The sequence below is a fragment of the Scyliorhinus canicula genome, chromosome 12 (assembly GCF_902713615.1).
Source record: "Scyliorhinus canicula chromosome 12, sScyCan1.1, whole genome shotgun sequence".
NCBI classification, from domain to species: Eukaryota; Metazoa; Chordata; class Chondrichthyes; order Carcharhiniformes; family Scyliorhinidae; genus Scyliorhinus; species Scyliorhinus canicula.
Genome location: NC_052157.1, coordinates 164,076,564 through 164,092,908, shown reverse-complemented (window position 1 = coordinate 164,092,908; position 16,345 = coordinate 164,076,564). Strand labels below are relative to the sequence as shown.

The 16,345-nt window shown below is 43.2% G+C and overlaps 1 protein-coding gene across 4 annotated transcripts in view; it reads left to right on the top strand.

Annotated features, from left to right (window-relative positions):
• ncor1 (nuclear receptor corepressor 1) overlaps positions 1-16,345 on the top strand; it is a 356,231-nt gene that overhangs the window by 313,174 nt on the left and 26,712 nt on the right. For all 4 annotated transcript variants that reach the window (XM_038814799.1, XM_038814800.1, XM_038814801.1 and 1 more), the window contains 5 exons: positions 5,591-5,784; positions 7,240-7,460; positions 8,771-8,914; positions 9,988-10,062; positions 15,701-15,843. In XM_038814799.1, the coding sequence (XP_038670727.1) occupies positions 5,591-5,784; positions 7,240-7,460; positions 8,771-8,914; positions 9,988-10,062; positions 15,701-15,843 (777 nt within the window). The remainder of the gene's footprint in view (positions 1-5,590; positions 5,785-7,239; positions 7,461-8,770; positions 8,915-9,987; positions 10,063-15,700; positions 15,844-16,345) is intronic.

Below are 16,345 nucleotides of genomic sequence, written 5' to 3'. Positions count from 1 at the left end.
GTCAACGAGAATAAGAGTAATAGGTGAGTGAGAACAAGAGTAATAGGTCAACGAGAACAAGAGTAATAGGTCAGTGAGAACAAGAGTAATAGGTCAGTGAGAACAAGAGTAATAGGTCAGCGAGAATAAGAGTAATAGGTCAGCGAGAACAAGAGTAATAGGTCAGTGAGAACAAGAGTAATAGGTGAGTGAGAACAAGAGTAATAGGTCAGTGAGAACAAGAGTAATAGGTCAGTGAGAACAAGAGTAATAGGTCAGTGAGAACAAGAGTAATAGGTCAGTGAGAACAAGAGTAATAGGTCAGCGAGAATAAGAGTAATAGGTCAGCGAGAACAAGAGTAATCGGTCAGCGGGAACAAGAGTAATAGGTCAACGAGAACAAGAGGAATAGGTCAGCGAGAACAAGGGTAATAGGTCAGTGAGAACAAGAGTAATAGGTAAGCGAGAACAAGAGGAATAGGTCAGTGAGAACAAGAGTAATAGGTCAGTGAGAACAAGGGTAATAGGTCAACGAGAATAAGAGTAATAGGTCAGTGAGAACAAGAGTAATAGGTCAGCGAGAACAAGGGTAATAGGTCAGTGAGAACAAGAGTAATAGGTCAGGGAGAACAAGGGTAATAGGTCAGTGAGAACAAGAGTAATAGGTCAGTGAGAACAAGGGCAATAGGTCAGTGAGAACAAGAGTAATAGGTCAGTGAGAACAAGGGTAATAGGTAAGCGAGAACAAGGGTAATAGGTCAACGAGAACAAGAGTAATAGGTCAGCGAGAACAAGGGTAATAGGTCAGTGAGAACAAGAGTAATAGGTAAGCGAGAACAAGGGTAATAGGTCAGTGAGAACAAGAGTAATAGGTCAGTGATAACAAGGGTAATAGGTCAGTGAGAACAAGAGTAATATGTCAACGAGAACAAGAGTAATATGTCAACGAGAACAAGAGTAATAGGTCAGTGAGAACAAGAGTAAAAGGTCAGCGAGAACAAGAGTAAAAGGTCAACGAGAACAAGGGTAATAGGTCAGTGAGAACAAGAGTAATAGGTCAGTGAGAACAAGAGTAATAGGTCAGTGAGAACAAGGGTAATAGGTCAACGAGAGCAAGAGTAATAGGTCAGTGAGAACAAGAGTAATAGGTCAGTGAGAACAAGAGTAATAGGTCAGTGAGAACAAGAGTAATAGGTCAACGAGAACAAGAGTGGAAGGTCAGCGGGAACAAGAGTAATAGGTCAGCGAGAACAAGAGTAATAGGTAAGCGAGAACAAGAGTAATAGGTCAGCGAGAACAAGAGTAATAGGTCAGTGAGAACATGAGTAAGGTCAGCGAGAACAAGAGTAATAGGTCTGTGAGAACAAGGGTAATAGGTCAGTGAGAACAAGAGTAATAGGTAAGCGAGAACAAGAGGAATAGGTCAGTGAGAACAAGAGTAATAGGTCAGTGAGAACAAGGGTAATAGGTCAGTGAGAACAAGAGTAATAGGTCAGCGAGAATAAGAGTAATAGGTCAGTGAGAACAAGAGTAATAGGTCAGCGAGAATAAGAGTAATAGGTCAGTGAGAACAAGAGTAATAGGTCAGCGAGAACAAGGGTAATAGGTCAGTGAGAACAAGAGTAATAGGTCAGGGAGAACAAGGGTAATAGGTCAGTGAGAACAAGAGTAATAGGTCAGTGAGAACAAGGGTAATAGGTCAGTGAGAACAAGAGTAATAGGTCAGTGAGCACAAGGGTAATAGGTAAGCGAGAACAAGGGTAATAGGTCAACGAGAACAAGAGTAATAGGTCAGCGAGAACAAGGGTAATAGGTCAGTGAGAACAAGAGTAATAGGTCAGTGATAACAAGGGTAATAGGTCAGTGAGAACAAGAGTAATATGTCAACGAGAACAAGAGTAATATGTCAACGAGAACAAGAGTAATAGGTCAGTGAGAACAAGAGTAAAAGGTCAGCGAGAACAAGAGTAAAAGGTCAACGAGAACAAGGGTAATAGGTCAGTGAGAACAAGAGTAATAGGTCAGTGAGAACAAGAGTAATAGGTCAGCGAGAACAAGAGTAATAGGTCAGCGAGAACAAGAGTAATAGGTCAGTGAGAACAAGAGTAATAGGTCAGCGAGAACAAGAGTAAGGTCAGCGAGAACAAGAGTAATAGGTCTGTGAGAACAAGGGTAATAGGTCAGTGAGAACAAGAGTAATAGGTCAGCGAGAATAAGAGTAATAGGTCAGCGAGAATAAGAGTAATCGGTCAGCGAGAACAAGAGTAATAGGTCAGCGAGAACAAGGGTAATAGGTCAGTGAGAACAAGAGTAATAGGTCAACGAGAACAAGAGTGGAAGGTCAGCGGGAACAAGAGTAATAGGTCAGCGAGAACAAGAGTAATAGGTAAGCGAGAACAAGAGTAATAGGTCAGCGAGAACAAGAGTAATAGGTCAGTGAGAACAAGAGTAATAGGTCAGCGAGAACAAGAGTAAGGTCAGCGAGAACAAGAGTAATAGGTCTGTGAGAACAAGGGTAATAGGTCAGTGAGAACAAGAGTAATAGGTCAGCGAGAATAAGAGTAATAGGTCAGCGAGAATAAGAGTAATCGGTCAGCGAGAACAAGAGTAATAGGTCAGCGAGAACAAGGGTAATAGGTCAGTGAGAACAAGAGTAATAGGTCAGCGAGAATAAGAGTAATAGGTCAGTGAGAACAAGGGTAATATGTCAACGAGAACAAGAGTAATAGGTCAGTGAGAACAAAAGTAATAGGTCAGTGAGAACAAGAGTAATAGGTCAGCGAGAACAAGAGTAAGGTCAGCGAGAACAAGAGTAATAGGTCAGTGAGAACAAGGGTAATAGGTCAGTGAGAACAAGAGTAATAGGTCAACGAGAACAAGAGTAATAGGTCAGTGAGAACAAGAGTAATAGGTCAGTGAGAACAAGAGTAATAGGTCAACGAGAACAAGAGTAATAGGTCAGTGAGAACAAGAGTAATAGGTCAGCGAGAATAAGAGTAATAGGTCAGCGAGAACAAGAGTAATAGGTCAGTGAGAACAATAGTAATAGGTCAGTGAGAACAAGGGTAATAGGTCAGCGAGAATAAGAGTAATAGGTCAGTGAGAACAAGAGTAATAGGTCAGTGAGAACAAGAGTAATAGGTCAGTGAGAACAATAGTAATAGGTCAGTGAGAACAAGAGTAATAGGTCAGCGAGAATAAGAGTAATAGGTCAGCGAGAATAAGAGTAATAGGTCAGCGAGAATAAGAGTAATAGGTCAGCGAGAACAAGAGTAATAGGTCAGTGAGAACAAGAGTAATAGGTCAGCGAGAATAAGAGTAATAGGTCAGCGAGAATAAGAGCAATATGTCAGCGAGAACAAGAGTGGAAGGTCAGCGAGAACAAGAGTAATAGGTCAGTGAGAACAAGAGTAATAGGTCAGTGAGAACAAGAGTAATAGGTCAGCGAGAACAAGAGTAATAGGTCAGTGAGAACAAGAGTAATAGGTCAGCGAGAACAAGAGTAATAGGTCAACGAGAACAAGAGTAATAGTTCAGCGAGAACAAGAGTAAGAGGTCAGCGAGAACAAGAGTAAAATGTCAGTCAGAACAAGAGTAAAAGGTCAGTGAGAACAAGAGTAATAGAATTTTGGGGCTTGATCAGAGTAAGAACATGGGCAGCAACGTTTAGATTACCTGAAGTGTACATAAGGTAGAATGAAATAATGACATGTGGAGGTAACGAAGCTGGGATGGAGGTGGCTGTCATGGTGATGACACACACATAGCTGGAAGCTCTTTTCTGGGTCAAGTCTGGTTTGGCCTCAGTCAGTTTCCGGAGAGAAACCCACTCATATTTAACTGGAAGAAGTTTTTACTGATCCAGTCCCGAATGTTGGATAAACAGTCTGATAATGTAGCAGCAGTGGAGGAGTTCGAGGGAGTGGGTGCTGAGATAGAGCTCAATGTTGGCAGTCAATGCTGTATTTTTGGATGATGTTGTCAAAGGTCAACATATTTTTTAAAAATCTATTAGTGTCACAATTAGGCTTACATTAACACTGCAATTAAGTTACTGTGAAAATCCTAGTCGCCACATTCCGGAGCCTGTTCGGTTACACAGAGGGAGAACTCAGAATGTCTAAATTACCTAAGAGCACGTCTTTTGGGACTTGTGGGAGGAAACCGGAGCACCCGGAGGAAACCCACGCAGACACGGGGAGAACGTGCAGACTCCACATCGACAGTGGCTCAAGCCAGGAATTGAACCTGGTGCTGTGAAGCAACAATACTAACTGCTGTGCTACCGTGCCGCTCATATAGATGGGAAATAGCACTCCCTTAGTAATATTGGAGGAAGTGATCACATGAGAGAAATTAAGCTGGGGAGGAAGATGATTCGCGGCTGTACCTGTTTGAAATGGGAGTGAGAAACGTTAAGAAACCAGAATCTGAAGCAGAATACTGAGGGAACAGACATGAGAGGCACAGTGTGCCAGTCAGATGTGAAGTGTTAGCAATGTGATTACAGTAGTCCCCCTTTATAACGTGGGTGTTGGGGTCCAAGACAGCCACCCGCGTTGCATCCGAACCGCGGATATCCACGATGGGGGTTTTTTGGCTTGCAACTTTTTTTTTGGACCGGAAGCATTGGATAAAACCTTCGATCAGAGTTCTGATAAGAACTTACTTTAGTTGACTGCAGAATTATTACATTATGCTACCATAAGTTAAATATAAGTTAAAGTAAGAAAGTAGCACTTCTAAATTTATTTAAAAATCTATGCATGCGCTTCCCATTGTGAGTCTACGGGGGTCTGATTTCTCCCCCCGCCCCCCGTAGTCTAAAGTAAGTTCTTATCAGAACTCTGATCGAAGGTTTTATCCAATGCTTCCGGTCCAAAAAAAAAGTTGCAGAGCCAATATGCAGCAGTGGCTGCAGGTTTGATTGCTATAATAAACTGACAGCATCAATTTCTCCTGGTCCTTGAAACTATATGAATAGAATCTGCATAACCCACCACCTAGTTCCCTTAGTTCATATTAGGAAACCCACAGAAACTTACCAGGAACGCTGCTCCTCTCTCACTGAATCTCCCTCCAATCAGCCGGCAGTGTCAATTTCAGCGGCCGGCTCACTTTGATCCGGAGAGGGAAGCTGACAGTTGGGGTCCATAAGCCCCCCCCCCCCTCCCGCCGTATATCGCGAACCGCGGTATAACGGGGGACTACTGTACTAGGGTTAATTACATGGGATTGCAAAACTAATCCATGCAAATCAACCAACCATTCAGTACTCACTTGATATAACAATTTACATAGTGCAGGTAACAGAGCAATTCATCACTCCCCAAGTTGTGTGCGATATGTACATGTGCAGTTGGCAATACTTTGTTGGGCAGGCTAACCAGGGGAGCTGCATGAGGCTGCGGGGTGATTAACATACTCTAGTCGTGGTGCCTTAACCCTATGGAAATGTTAACACTGCTAATACTAGGCTGGTGCACTTTTAAACTATTGAGGATTCTACACTGTGACAGCTAATAGTGTGGGCATCCATTCCTGGGCATGAATGAACAAGAGGAGATTTGATAGAAAGTTTGGTATGTTCAGTGTTTATCTGTTTTTAAAGGTGAACCTAACACTCGAGGGTTTGATGTGTCCATGGGTCGGTACAGGATGTTGCAGAAGTCACCATCTCCGCAGCTGCAACAGCAGCAGCAGCTGCAGCAGCCACCTTCCCAGCCTGACAGTGTGTATTCCTCTGCTCCTAATCCTCAAGTTTCCAAAACACACAAATTGATCACCCTCGCTGATCACATCCATGTAAGTAAGGCCTGGCAAGGGGCTGCACATTGATATGGCTTTCTGTCTATGTGTGATTGTAGTATCTTACTTTTATGAAGACATAGAATACTTTCCTTTATAAGCACAAGAGCGAGGAGGTTATGCTGAACCTGTATAGGGCGTCAGTTGGACCTCAGCTGGGATATTGTGCACAGTTCTGGGGTCACACTATAGGAAGGATGTAAATGCATTGGAGAGAGCGCAGAAGAGGTTTACAACAATGGTTGCAACGGTGAGAAACTTCAGTATTGATAATAAATTGGAGAGGCTGGGATGTTCTCCTAGGAGAGGAGAAGAGTAAGAGGAAATTAGATAGAAATATTCAATATCATGAGGGGGCTGGACAGAATAGATGGGGATAAACCATCCCTGTTTGTCAAAGGATCGGGAACAAGACAGCACAGATTTCAAGTGATTGGAGAAGAAGCAAATGCAATGTGGGGAAAAACCTTTTAGCACAGCGAGTGGTTGGGGTTGGGAATGCACTGCCTGGAAGTGTCCAAGTTTCATTAAGGTCTTCAAAGGGGCATCATTTGGATAGAAACAATGTGCAGGGATATGAGGAAAAGACAGGAGAATGGCACTAAGTTACAATGCTCAGTTGGAGAGCCAGTATATACACGATTGGCCGAATGGCCTCCTTCAATGCCGTAACAATTCTGAGATTCTATGAAACCAAGGCATAGATTGGCAGGCAGGTTCTGCTATAATTGTGTAAACACGAATTTGGCCACAGTTGGAGCAGTGATCACCATATTCCACGAGGGTACAGAGTAGATTTACACGAATGTTACTAGGAATGTAGAATTTTAGCTGTTAGGAAAGATTGAATAGATTGGGTTTCATATTTTGGAATAAAAGAATTTGAGGGAGGATTTAATTGAGATTTGAACATTTGGAATGGGCAAGGTTGAGTGGGCAGGAAGAACATTTTCCCTTAGCAGATAGTTCTGTACTCTGGAAGGTGTAAATGTAAAGTAATTGGAAGGATTAAAGGATATTGGGTTTGTTCACCCAGAGTGGTGGGGATCTGAAACATTCAGCCTGAGAATGTAAAGGCAGAAACCTTCATTACATTTTACTTAGACACGCACTTAAAGCACCATAACTTACAGGGCAATGGACCGAGAGATGGAAGGTGGATTCAGCACGGCCTTTTTTTGTGGCTTGAACAGCAAGGTGGGTTTGAATGGCCTGTGTTGCAAGTTTTCTAGGTTTTCCTAACTGGATTGTGTCTCTGGTCTGTGTTGATGTTGGCGAGTTTGTGTGCGCCTGTGCACACCAGCCTGTGTGTGAACTGCTCTCCGTGCCAGTCAGTAGGAGCAACTAGCAAACATGGAAAGTGCAGCAGCGCTCAATTTGTGCTTTTTGTGTCCAGTGAACTGTTGCCATTTGTATTGAAACCCGGTTCTCAAATTAGTTTCTTTTTTTTAGCACATTATTACACAGGATTTTGCTCGAAATCAGTCCAACAGTCCTTCGTCACAGCCACCTCCAGTGTCCACATTCCAAACATCCCCAGTGGTCTCAAACCGAGGGAAGGGTTCTGCTCATTACAGCACAGACTCTCAGCCACAGACCACACAAACTACTCTACATCAGAGGCCACCATCCAGGGTCTCGCCTGAGAACCCAACTGAAAAAGGCAGAGGACGGTAAGCAAGGAGTTTAGAGTATAAACCTTGTTATTCATTAGTCTGTGAGCCAGCTAGCATGCGCATTAGACTAAAAATGTTTGGCTGCTGTTAGAACATTTGGAAAATAAACTGGGCGCAAGTTCAAGCTAACAGTGCAAAAAGGGGTCAAAATGATCAGGAGGAATTCATGTTCTGTTGACATTGAACAGCTGAAGGAGCATTCATCATTAAGTTGCCTTTTCATTGTTATAATTACTTCCAATTGTGTTGTTTGCTGATAAGAGGCTTTGGAACTAGACAGTCTTTGATTTCAGCTCCTGAATGCACGTGACCACCCAAACAGCAGAGGCGACCTGTGTAGGAACAGGTCCCATTGCTGGTTTCACAGTGTCACAGTTCAACCTGATAATGCTGATAAGTGAGATCCCAGAGTGAAACCTGGCCTGATAGATCCCAACCAACATTTTTTAATCGTGGAGGACAGTTACTGAACATATTCACAGGAGTCTGCGAGTGTACTTTTACCACACAGTAAAACATTTATTAAATGACAAACATGGACTATCTTACACCAGACAAAAGGGTTAGAAAGATTTCAATACAAACAAACACCAGTAAATGAGTCAAATCACACTGTCTCCTCCCTCTCCCCCCCTCCCCCGCCCCCACCCCCATCACCACCACCACCAAGTGCGAGCCACCTCCAGTGTCCACATTCCAAACATCCCCAGTCTGTCTATCTGGTCTCCATGCTCGAAGAACTCTCCTCGGAATTCTCTCACAAACAAAGCTTCCACTTGCACATGTCCAATGAGGATCCACCTCCAGGGTTTCGATCTCCCCTTTTGATGTTCCTTTACCCTGGATCTCCGCCTACACTCCAGCTTTGCCTTCCATGCACACTCAGATATTCGGCCATGCCAACAGAACACCACTGCTTCAAAAGGGTAGCTTTTCTCTTAGCGGCCTGTAGCACGAAGCCACCAACCTTCAGCTGCCCTCAGACCTTCTGGCTTCTCTCAAGCGCACTTTGCTTCAATTCTGCTCACCACAACTTTCTCTTTGACTCGGCGCCAATTACTCTGCTCCTCAATTTTAACTTTATTTAACAGGACCTGTTACAAATCCCTATCCTTGTCCCTTATCTTGGACTGTTTTCTGGGACCTTCGGTCACACTCCCTGGTTTGCAATCTTCTTGATTTGGGACCTGTTACTTTCCCTCCCCTCCTCCTCCTCCCCCACCCCTCCCTCCCCCTTAATTGTGCTTAATTGTAGGATTAAATTAAAGCTGAATCTCAGTGATGCATGATTTCCTTATCACACGCAGGCCTGGGAAATCCCCAGAACGAAGCCACGTTTCATCAGAACCATATGAGCCTATCTCACCTCCCCAAGTCCCTGCCAATCTAGAGAAGCAAGAGAGTGTAGTCCAACCTCCTCAACGAAGGGAGGCGGAGCCCACTGAACAGAGGTAGGTGTAAGCGTGGGAACAAGGTCTTCCAGTCTGTCTAATCTTTCTTTACAGCGACATCAATTTCACCAGAAAAATCCATTCATATTTGTTCTAACTGGGTTTTATGTTGGGATTGGTGTGTGAATTTCAGATGCTAAGCAAACTAGCATGGGTTAATGGGCTGCCTGAATTTATGCTGTACTGTGGAACATGCAAATTCAAAATTAAACCTTTCGTAAGAATATTTCAATAATTTGTGCCTCTTATTTTTCACTGCATCTTCATCTAGCTCGCAGTCTCTATGTTTGCATTTGTTTCTCGTTCTTTTTAAGTGTTGATCTGCATTTCTATTGCGTGGGTTTCTTCCACACTTATTTTCGGATATTATTTGCTTTCCCAATGACATGTCCTATTCCCGCCATTTTCTTCCTGCCTGGGCTCACCCCGCTTTCTGCCTCTCTCTTTCAAAGCAGCATTGTAATTAGTACAATTGTTCATCCAGATATATTTTGGGATTGATGTTATAATTAAATAACTCCAGTAGCCGGGTGAAGGCAGGCCAGGTTTGGGAAATTGTTGACATAAAGGCGAAGCAATGGAGGAGATATTAAACAGCAGTGGGTTCTGCATCTGTGTGCTTGGTGCAAGGGTAAATCATTTAGTGCAATGAACGTTTATAGAAACTACTTGTCTCCTTTGAGGGCAGAGGTCAAGATAATTTGCAAATTGTAAACATTTATAAAAACAAAAGTGAGCCTCACTTTGAAGACTTTCAATTGTTGCCGTGCCTTGTTTCGTGATATGATGTGGCGATGCCGGCGTTGGACTGGGGTGGGCACAGTAAGAAGTCTTACAACACCAGGTTAAAGTCCAACAGGTTTGTTTCAAACACGAGCTTTCGGAGCACTGCGTGTTTCAGATACGATCATTCACCTGAGGAAGGAGCAGTGCTCCGAAAGCTCGTGTTTGAAACAAACCTGTTGGACTTTAACCTGGTGTTGTAAGACTTTTTACTTGTTTTGTGATAGTGTGCAGTTGAACACAGTGGCTCCCGTGTGTTATTTTGACCTCTCACCTTTGCCCTCCTGCAGGCTGCCCCCAAGTAATGAGTGGCTCCCGATGCCTTTGCTTGTCCGAAGAGGTCGTGGTGCAGATTCTGCTACAAGGTATTGACAGAACAGAAGGGAGTCGGCCATTCGGCCCCTTAAACCTGCTCCACCATTCAATAAGATCATGGCTGATTTGATTGTGGCCTTAACTCTTCTGCCTGCCCCCATAACCCTTTACTCCCATGTAGATCACAACTCTTATCCAACGTAACCTTGAATATATTCAATTACCCAGGTGGAAAAGTGCAAAGATAAACAATTCTGAGAGATGAAATTCCTCCTCATCTCTGTCTTCAATGGGAAATCCTTTATTTTGAAACCATGCCCCCTAATTCTAGATTCTCCCACTGGGGAAACTACGTGAACTGCCCAGGAGTGAACTAAAGAGCTTTAAAGTGCGTTGAGGTGATATTTCAGTGATGGGATTCAGATCCTCTGTGAGTCCTTAAACTCACTTTGCTCATGCAGAGAGTCATCCTCATTGTTTGAACTTTCTTGGTTTCGGACAATGCTCGGCACAGCATCAATGGCCGAAGGGCCTGTTCTGTGCTGTACTGTTCTATGTTTACTCTGACCTAGAAAGCTACTCACTTTTATCAAACTAGAAATAGAAAGTCTACAAAGAATAAAACCAGACAGAGCACCCAGCATTGACCTCGGCACTGGGTACGACAAAGGCACACCCTGCTCAGTTGGCCCTGCAAAATGCTCTTCATAACATCTGGGGGCTTGTACCAAACCGAGGAGAGCTGTCCCACAGGCTAGTTAAGCAGCAATCTGACAGCCCTGCTCACCAAATCATACCCTGCAGCCAATATCCCAGACTCTTCCAACACCGCTACAATAATAATATATTTTAAAAACGTATTTAGGTTCCACTTAGTCCCTGAGGCTTCTTCTTATACCCGGAATCTGTGTAGCATTTTGTCATAAACCTTGTGTGCTGGGTCAGCATTGGAAAAGATGCTGGTTGCAGCCAGCCATTCCTGCCACTAGGTGCCACTGTTGCCTCGTAATAGAATCTATGGTTCAGAGGCTGTCAGGTCACTCTGATCTCATGCCCTCCACCCTCCTGAAAACTATGCATGGCTTTTATTTTAAGGTTATGCCATTTTGTTCTGAACTATTCCACCACAGGTGACGGTTTTTATATCTACTCAATCGCTTTATCATTTTAAGCACCTCAAATCGACAATTTTTCAATCTTGGAAACTCATGGGGAGTACACACTAAGTTTATGCAAATTGTCCTCAGAATTTAACTCTCTATACCCCGTTACCACCCTAGTGAACTTGCACTTTCGCCCAATCAAGGCCAATATCTCCTCCCAGAGCTGCAGTGGACACTTTGTGGTTTCTGTGACAAAATTTACTATTTCCCTCCGAATGATTCCAGTTGTTCCCTTTATTTTATTTTCAGTTCAATTCATCAAGTTCTTTTTTTATCAGGTGCTGTTACTTTTCCAGTCAAGTCCATTTTAACTTGCCTCTACCTTCCAGATTTGATATAACACGTGCCTGAATTCAGGTTTCTCTTTCCATGATATCCACTAACCTTATGCACGTACTGCTCATCATTTTCCTGAACTAGATCCAGCACAACCTCTTCCACTACTGGATTAAAAACACACAGATCCAGAACCACCATAATAGGCTACTATAAGACATAGGGGCAGAAGTAAGCCACATGGCCCATCAAGCCTGCTCTGCCATTCAATGTGATCATGGCTGATCTGAAATAAACCTTTCTTTCTACCACATACATTACTCATTCTGGATTTTCTATCATTCCTGCATTGTTCCTCCTCTATCCCCTTTCTACTGTTTCCTGGTTTACAATTAGAGCCCCTATAAAGTAACTTAAGCCAAACAAATAAAGTGTTTGCCCACTCTACTATACCTTCCCTGTGTTCTAGTACTGCAATATTTGATCAACATTCTCAAACACCTTGCTTTTTACATTCTGAATATTTTATAACTAGGAATGTTCGACTTCCCACTGTGCCTCTAGCCTTGGTCACTGCTATTTCTGTTACTGCTATTATATCATAATCTCCATTGCAATTTGTACATCTAGTTTTATTCATAACTGGACTGAGTTCGGCAGCTGCACACACTGAATGCTGTCTTCATGAAACAGGATTTAGAGAAAAATAATTTGAATTAGGACAATTCCCACAGATCACATTGTGTTTCAAAATATTTCAATAATTCAGAATCTATATTAAATATTTCAAAATCCTGCACTTGTCAACAGTAAAACAGACCGTGTTGTACAGGTAACACTATACAGCATTCAGAACTCGATGTAGCTTTTCATTTTTTTAAATAATATTTTATTGAGGTATTTGAAAATTTTTATAACAGTAACATAAACAATGATATCAACATGGTCAAATAAACATTTCCCCGCCCCAGCCCAATCTTCACATACCTCAACCATACCCCCCCGAATACTGCATCTGCTGACATTTTAATTTTTCCCCGAAAAAGTCGACGAACGGTCCGGGTCTCGATGTGGCTTTTCAACTGTTTGTTACAACATTTAAAAGTTTCCATGTCCTTATCTACTAAATTTATATTTGTACTACATCCATTTCCCTGAAAAAAATGTTTCCTAATGTCATGACTGGATCTTTGGCCAATCACATTTAACCTGTGCCCTCTGGTTACCAGTCCTTCCACCAGTGGAAACAGATTCTCTTGATTTACTTCATTATTGCCATATTATCATAGAATCACTACAGTGCAGAAGGGGGCCATTCGGCCCAGTGAGTCTGCACCGACCCTTTGAAAGAGCCTCCACCCTTTCCCCATAACCTTTTGGACACTAAGGGGCAATTTAGCATGGCCAATCCACCTAATCTGCACATCTTTGGTCTGTGGGAGGAAACCCACGCAGACACGGGGAGGATGTGCAAACTCCACACAGTCAGCCGAGGCTGGAATTGAACCCGGGACCCTGGCACTGTGAGGAAACAGTGCTAACCACTGTGCCTATTATTATTGTGAATAGCTCTGGCAAATATCTTTCCTTGCTGTAGGAGAATAATCCAGCTGTTCTGCCACTCCACATAATTGAGGTCCTTCATCCTTGATAACATTCAGATAAATCCCTCCTGCATCTTGTCCAGGGCTTTGACATTTTGACATTCTTCCCAAAGTGTGGTGCCCACAATTTGACTCAATACTCCAGTTAGGCTTAATTAGCATTAAGCATAATTAAGCATAATTAGCATAACAGGGGCTGTTTAGCACAACGCTAAATTGCTGGCTTTGAAAGCAGACCAAGCAGGCCAGCAGCACGGTTCCCGTAACAGCCTCCCCGAACAGGCGCCGGAATGTGGCGACTAGGGGCTTTTCACAGTAACTTCATTTGAAGCCTACTCGTGACAATAAGCGATTTTCATTTCATTTTTATAAAGTTCGAACAGAACTTCCCTGCTTTTGTACTCCCATCATTGGCAGTCCCTCCTGTCAGAGAAATATGGGCGGCACAATAGCACAGTGGTTAGCACTGTTGCTTCACAGCTCCAGGGACCCGGGTTTGAATCTTGGCTTGGGTCACTGTCTGTGTGGAGTCTGCATGTCCTCCCCGTGTGTGCTCCGGTTTCCTCCGGGTGATCCGGTTTCCTCCCACAAGCCCTGAAAGACGTGCTGTTAGGTGAATTAGACATTCTGAATTCTCCCTCAGTGTACCCGAACAGGTGCCGGAGTGTGGCGACTAGGGGATTTTCACAGTAACCTCATTGCAGTGTTAATGTAAGCCTACTTGTGGCAATAATAAAGATCATTATAATTCTTCCTTGGGGATGGTTTTCTTTAACTGAGGTATTAGTGTTGGTGTGCGGTCATAGTTGGCTTCCGATCCCTGTCTTGGGTTTACAATGTCCCCCGAAGCAAGGCTATCAGTTGTTGGCCAGTAGAGGTTGTGGTGGATTGTTGGTGCAAGCAAGCAGCTGCCCTCTCCGTTACTCTTGTTGTCCTCTCTCAGTCGCTGCTCTTGTTGATTGAAAGGTCGTTACGCTATTTTTGCTGATTTTGGTTGGAATTGGGCATCTGCTTTCAGTGTGTTGATGCTAGTAGAGCAGATCTTCACAGAGGCTTTGAGATTGTATTTAAACATTCCTTGTGGTTCCCGTGTGAATGGGCTCTCTGGCATAACTCAGAGCAGAGCGCCTGTTTGTGCGTTGTTGAATTAGGCATTGTGGCAGTTTGTCACCTCCATCTCAGCTGACATGAGATTATCATGGCCTCTGTATTGGAAGATGCTCCTGTTCTTTTGTCCTCCCACTTGATGAGCAAGATTTGTTGTTCAGCATTGATGATGTTGTACTAGGGTCGTGAGACAGCATCTATAAATTGTCCCAAGTTTGAGCATCAAAGGGAAACTTGTAGAGAACCACTGCCCAATAGATTTTGAGTTTAGTACTGGGTCTAATATCACAGTTCTCAAACTCTAGTATGTGATTTATCATCGGCAAAGCCAGCACATTGGATTTAGTGATGTAACTCTTCTTCAATGAGTCAACTTCCTCAACTTCAAACCAGCGAGGGGCTGGTTTAGCACACGGCTAAATTGCTGGCTTTGAAAGCAGACCAAGGCAGGCCAGCAGCACAGTTCAATTCCCGTACCAGCCGCCCCGAATAGGCGCCGGAATGTGGCGACTAGGGGCTTTTCACAGTAACTTCATTTGAAGTCTACTTGTGACAATAAGCGATTTTCATTTCATTTAATTTCATTTTCTTCTTCTTACTTGTATCCTATCAGCTTAAAGCGTATTATAGTCACTAATGTTGAGATGTTTCCCTACTTTTGTATTTTCTGATCTGCTGTGATTCATTCCTATCACTGGATCCAATAGTGAATCATCCCTTCTTGGGTTTTGTATGTTAGATTAGAAAGGAGTCCCCTACATTTGTAGGAGATCCATTCTCTTACCCCTTTACCTACATCTTCTGTCCCGTTAATATCAGGACTGTGTTTTTAACTCAATTCCCCAATATGTCTGCCTGTTTCTCCTTCCACTTCCCCGTCACTATTATTTGTCTGTATATTACACCTATCAGTGTGATTGATTCTTCACTGGCAGATACAAAATACTCATTGGGATCTCAGCCATGCTCTTTACCTCCAAAAGAAGATCTCTAATTTGATCTCTCATCAACACCACCCTTCTTTTGACTACTTTTTTGCTATTGATATGTTTGCAAAAAACCTCGAGTCCTTTTACGTTAGTCACTAATCTATTCTCACACTTTAGTTTGTCCCTCATACTCTACTTTTCACATCTCCTCTGTTCTTACTTCAGCTGGTTTTTTATGAACCTTCCAATTGTTTCATTTAACCTCTATACCTTTAGGCATCCAGGAAACTCCAGCTTTGGATACCCTTCCTTTCCCGGATGGAATGTGCCTATTCTGTGCCTGAACCATCTTCTCTTTGAAGGTCTCTGATTGTACAATTACTGATGAAGCTTCCTGTCTGTCTCCTGCAGTAGAATCTGCTACCTTACTGGAAATCTGCTTCCCATAATTTAAACACTGATACAGAACCAAAAAAAGGATATTTGAGTCCATGTGGCCTCATTATTTCACGGTCTCCCCTAGCAATGCCATTGAGTGGCCTGGTTATATTTTAGAGTGTCTGGTTCCTGTTTTATGGCTGACTGTGTTGCTGTATTCTCTCTCTGCAGGAGTGAGGCACGATCTCCAGGCAATGTGGGCTATTTGCCGGCATTCTTCACTAAGCTGGAGAACACTTCGCCAATGGTGAAGTCAAAGAAGCAGGAGATATTTCGTAAGTTGAACTCCTCTGGTGGCGGGGATTCTGACATTGGTAAGTCGGCCTGATCTCCCTTACCCTACTTGCTTTCCATCCTGATCAGTTGAAAAGAATACATGCTTCCCCATTGTTCTAACCTCCCCATGCAAACAGGAATCTTGCAGGCAACATGATGTATGATGGGCAATTTTGTATGGACATTAGTTACTAGGCAGGTGTTCTCTTTGTAACTGTCCACAGAGGCCAGAACTGTCAGGTAAGCAAGGGCTTAATTTCACAGATGCAAACTGCTGTGTTATCACTTGCAAGCCTGGTGTTCTGGACTAGGGGTTTAACTGGAGTTGCAGAATAATTCCTGTATGCTGAGGGGAACAGGTTACGGTCAACATTCAATCTCGGTGCACAAATTTCCTTCCCAGCTAAGATGGTCCCTGTTCCTGGGATTCAGAGGCGGTAGGCTACAGAAACTGTGCTCTGTAATTTTATTCTCTGTTGAATACAGCTTAGAAAGCTGACAGCTGTACGGCTTTCCCGTTCCACCCCTTCATTAACTAGA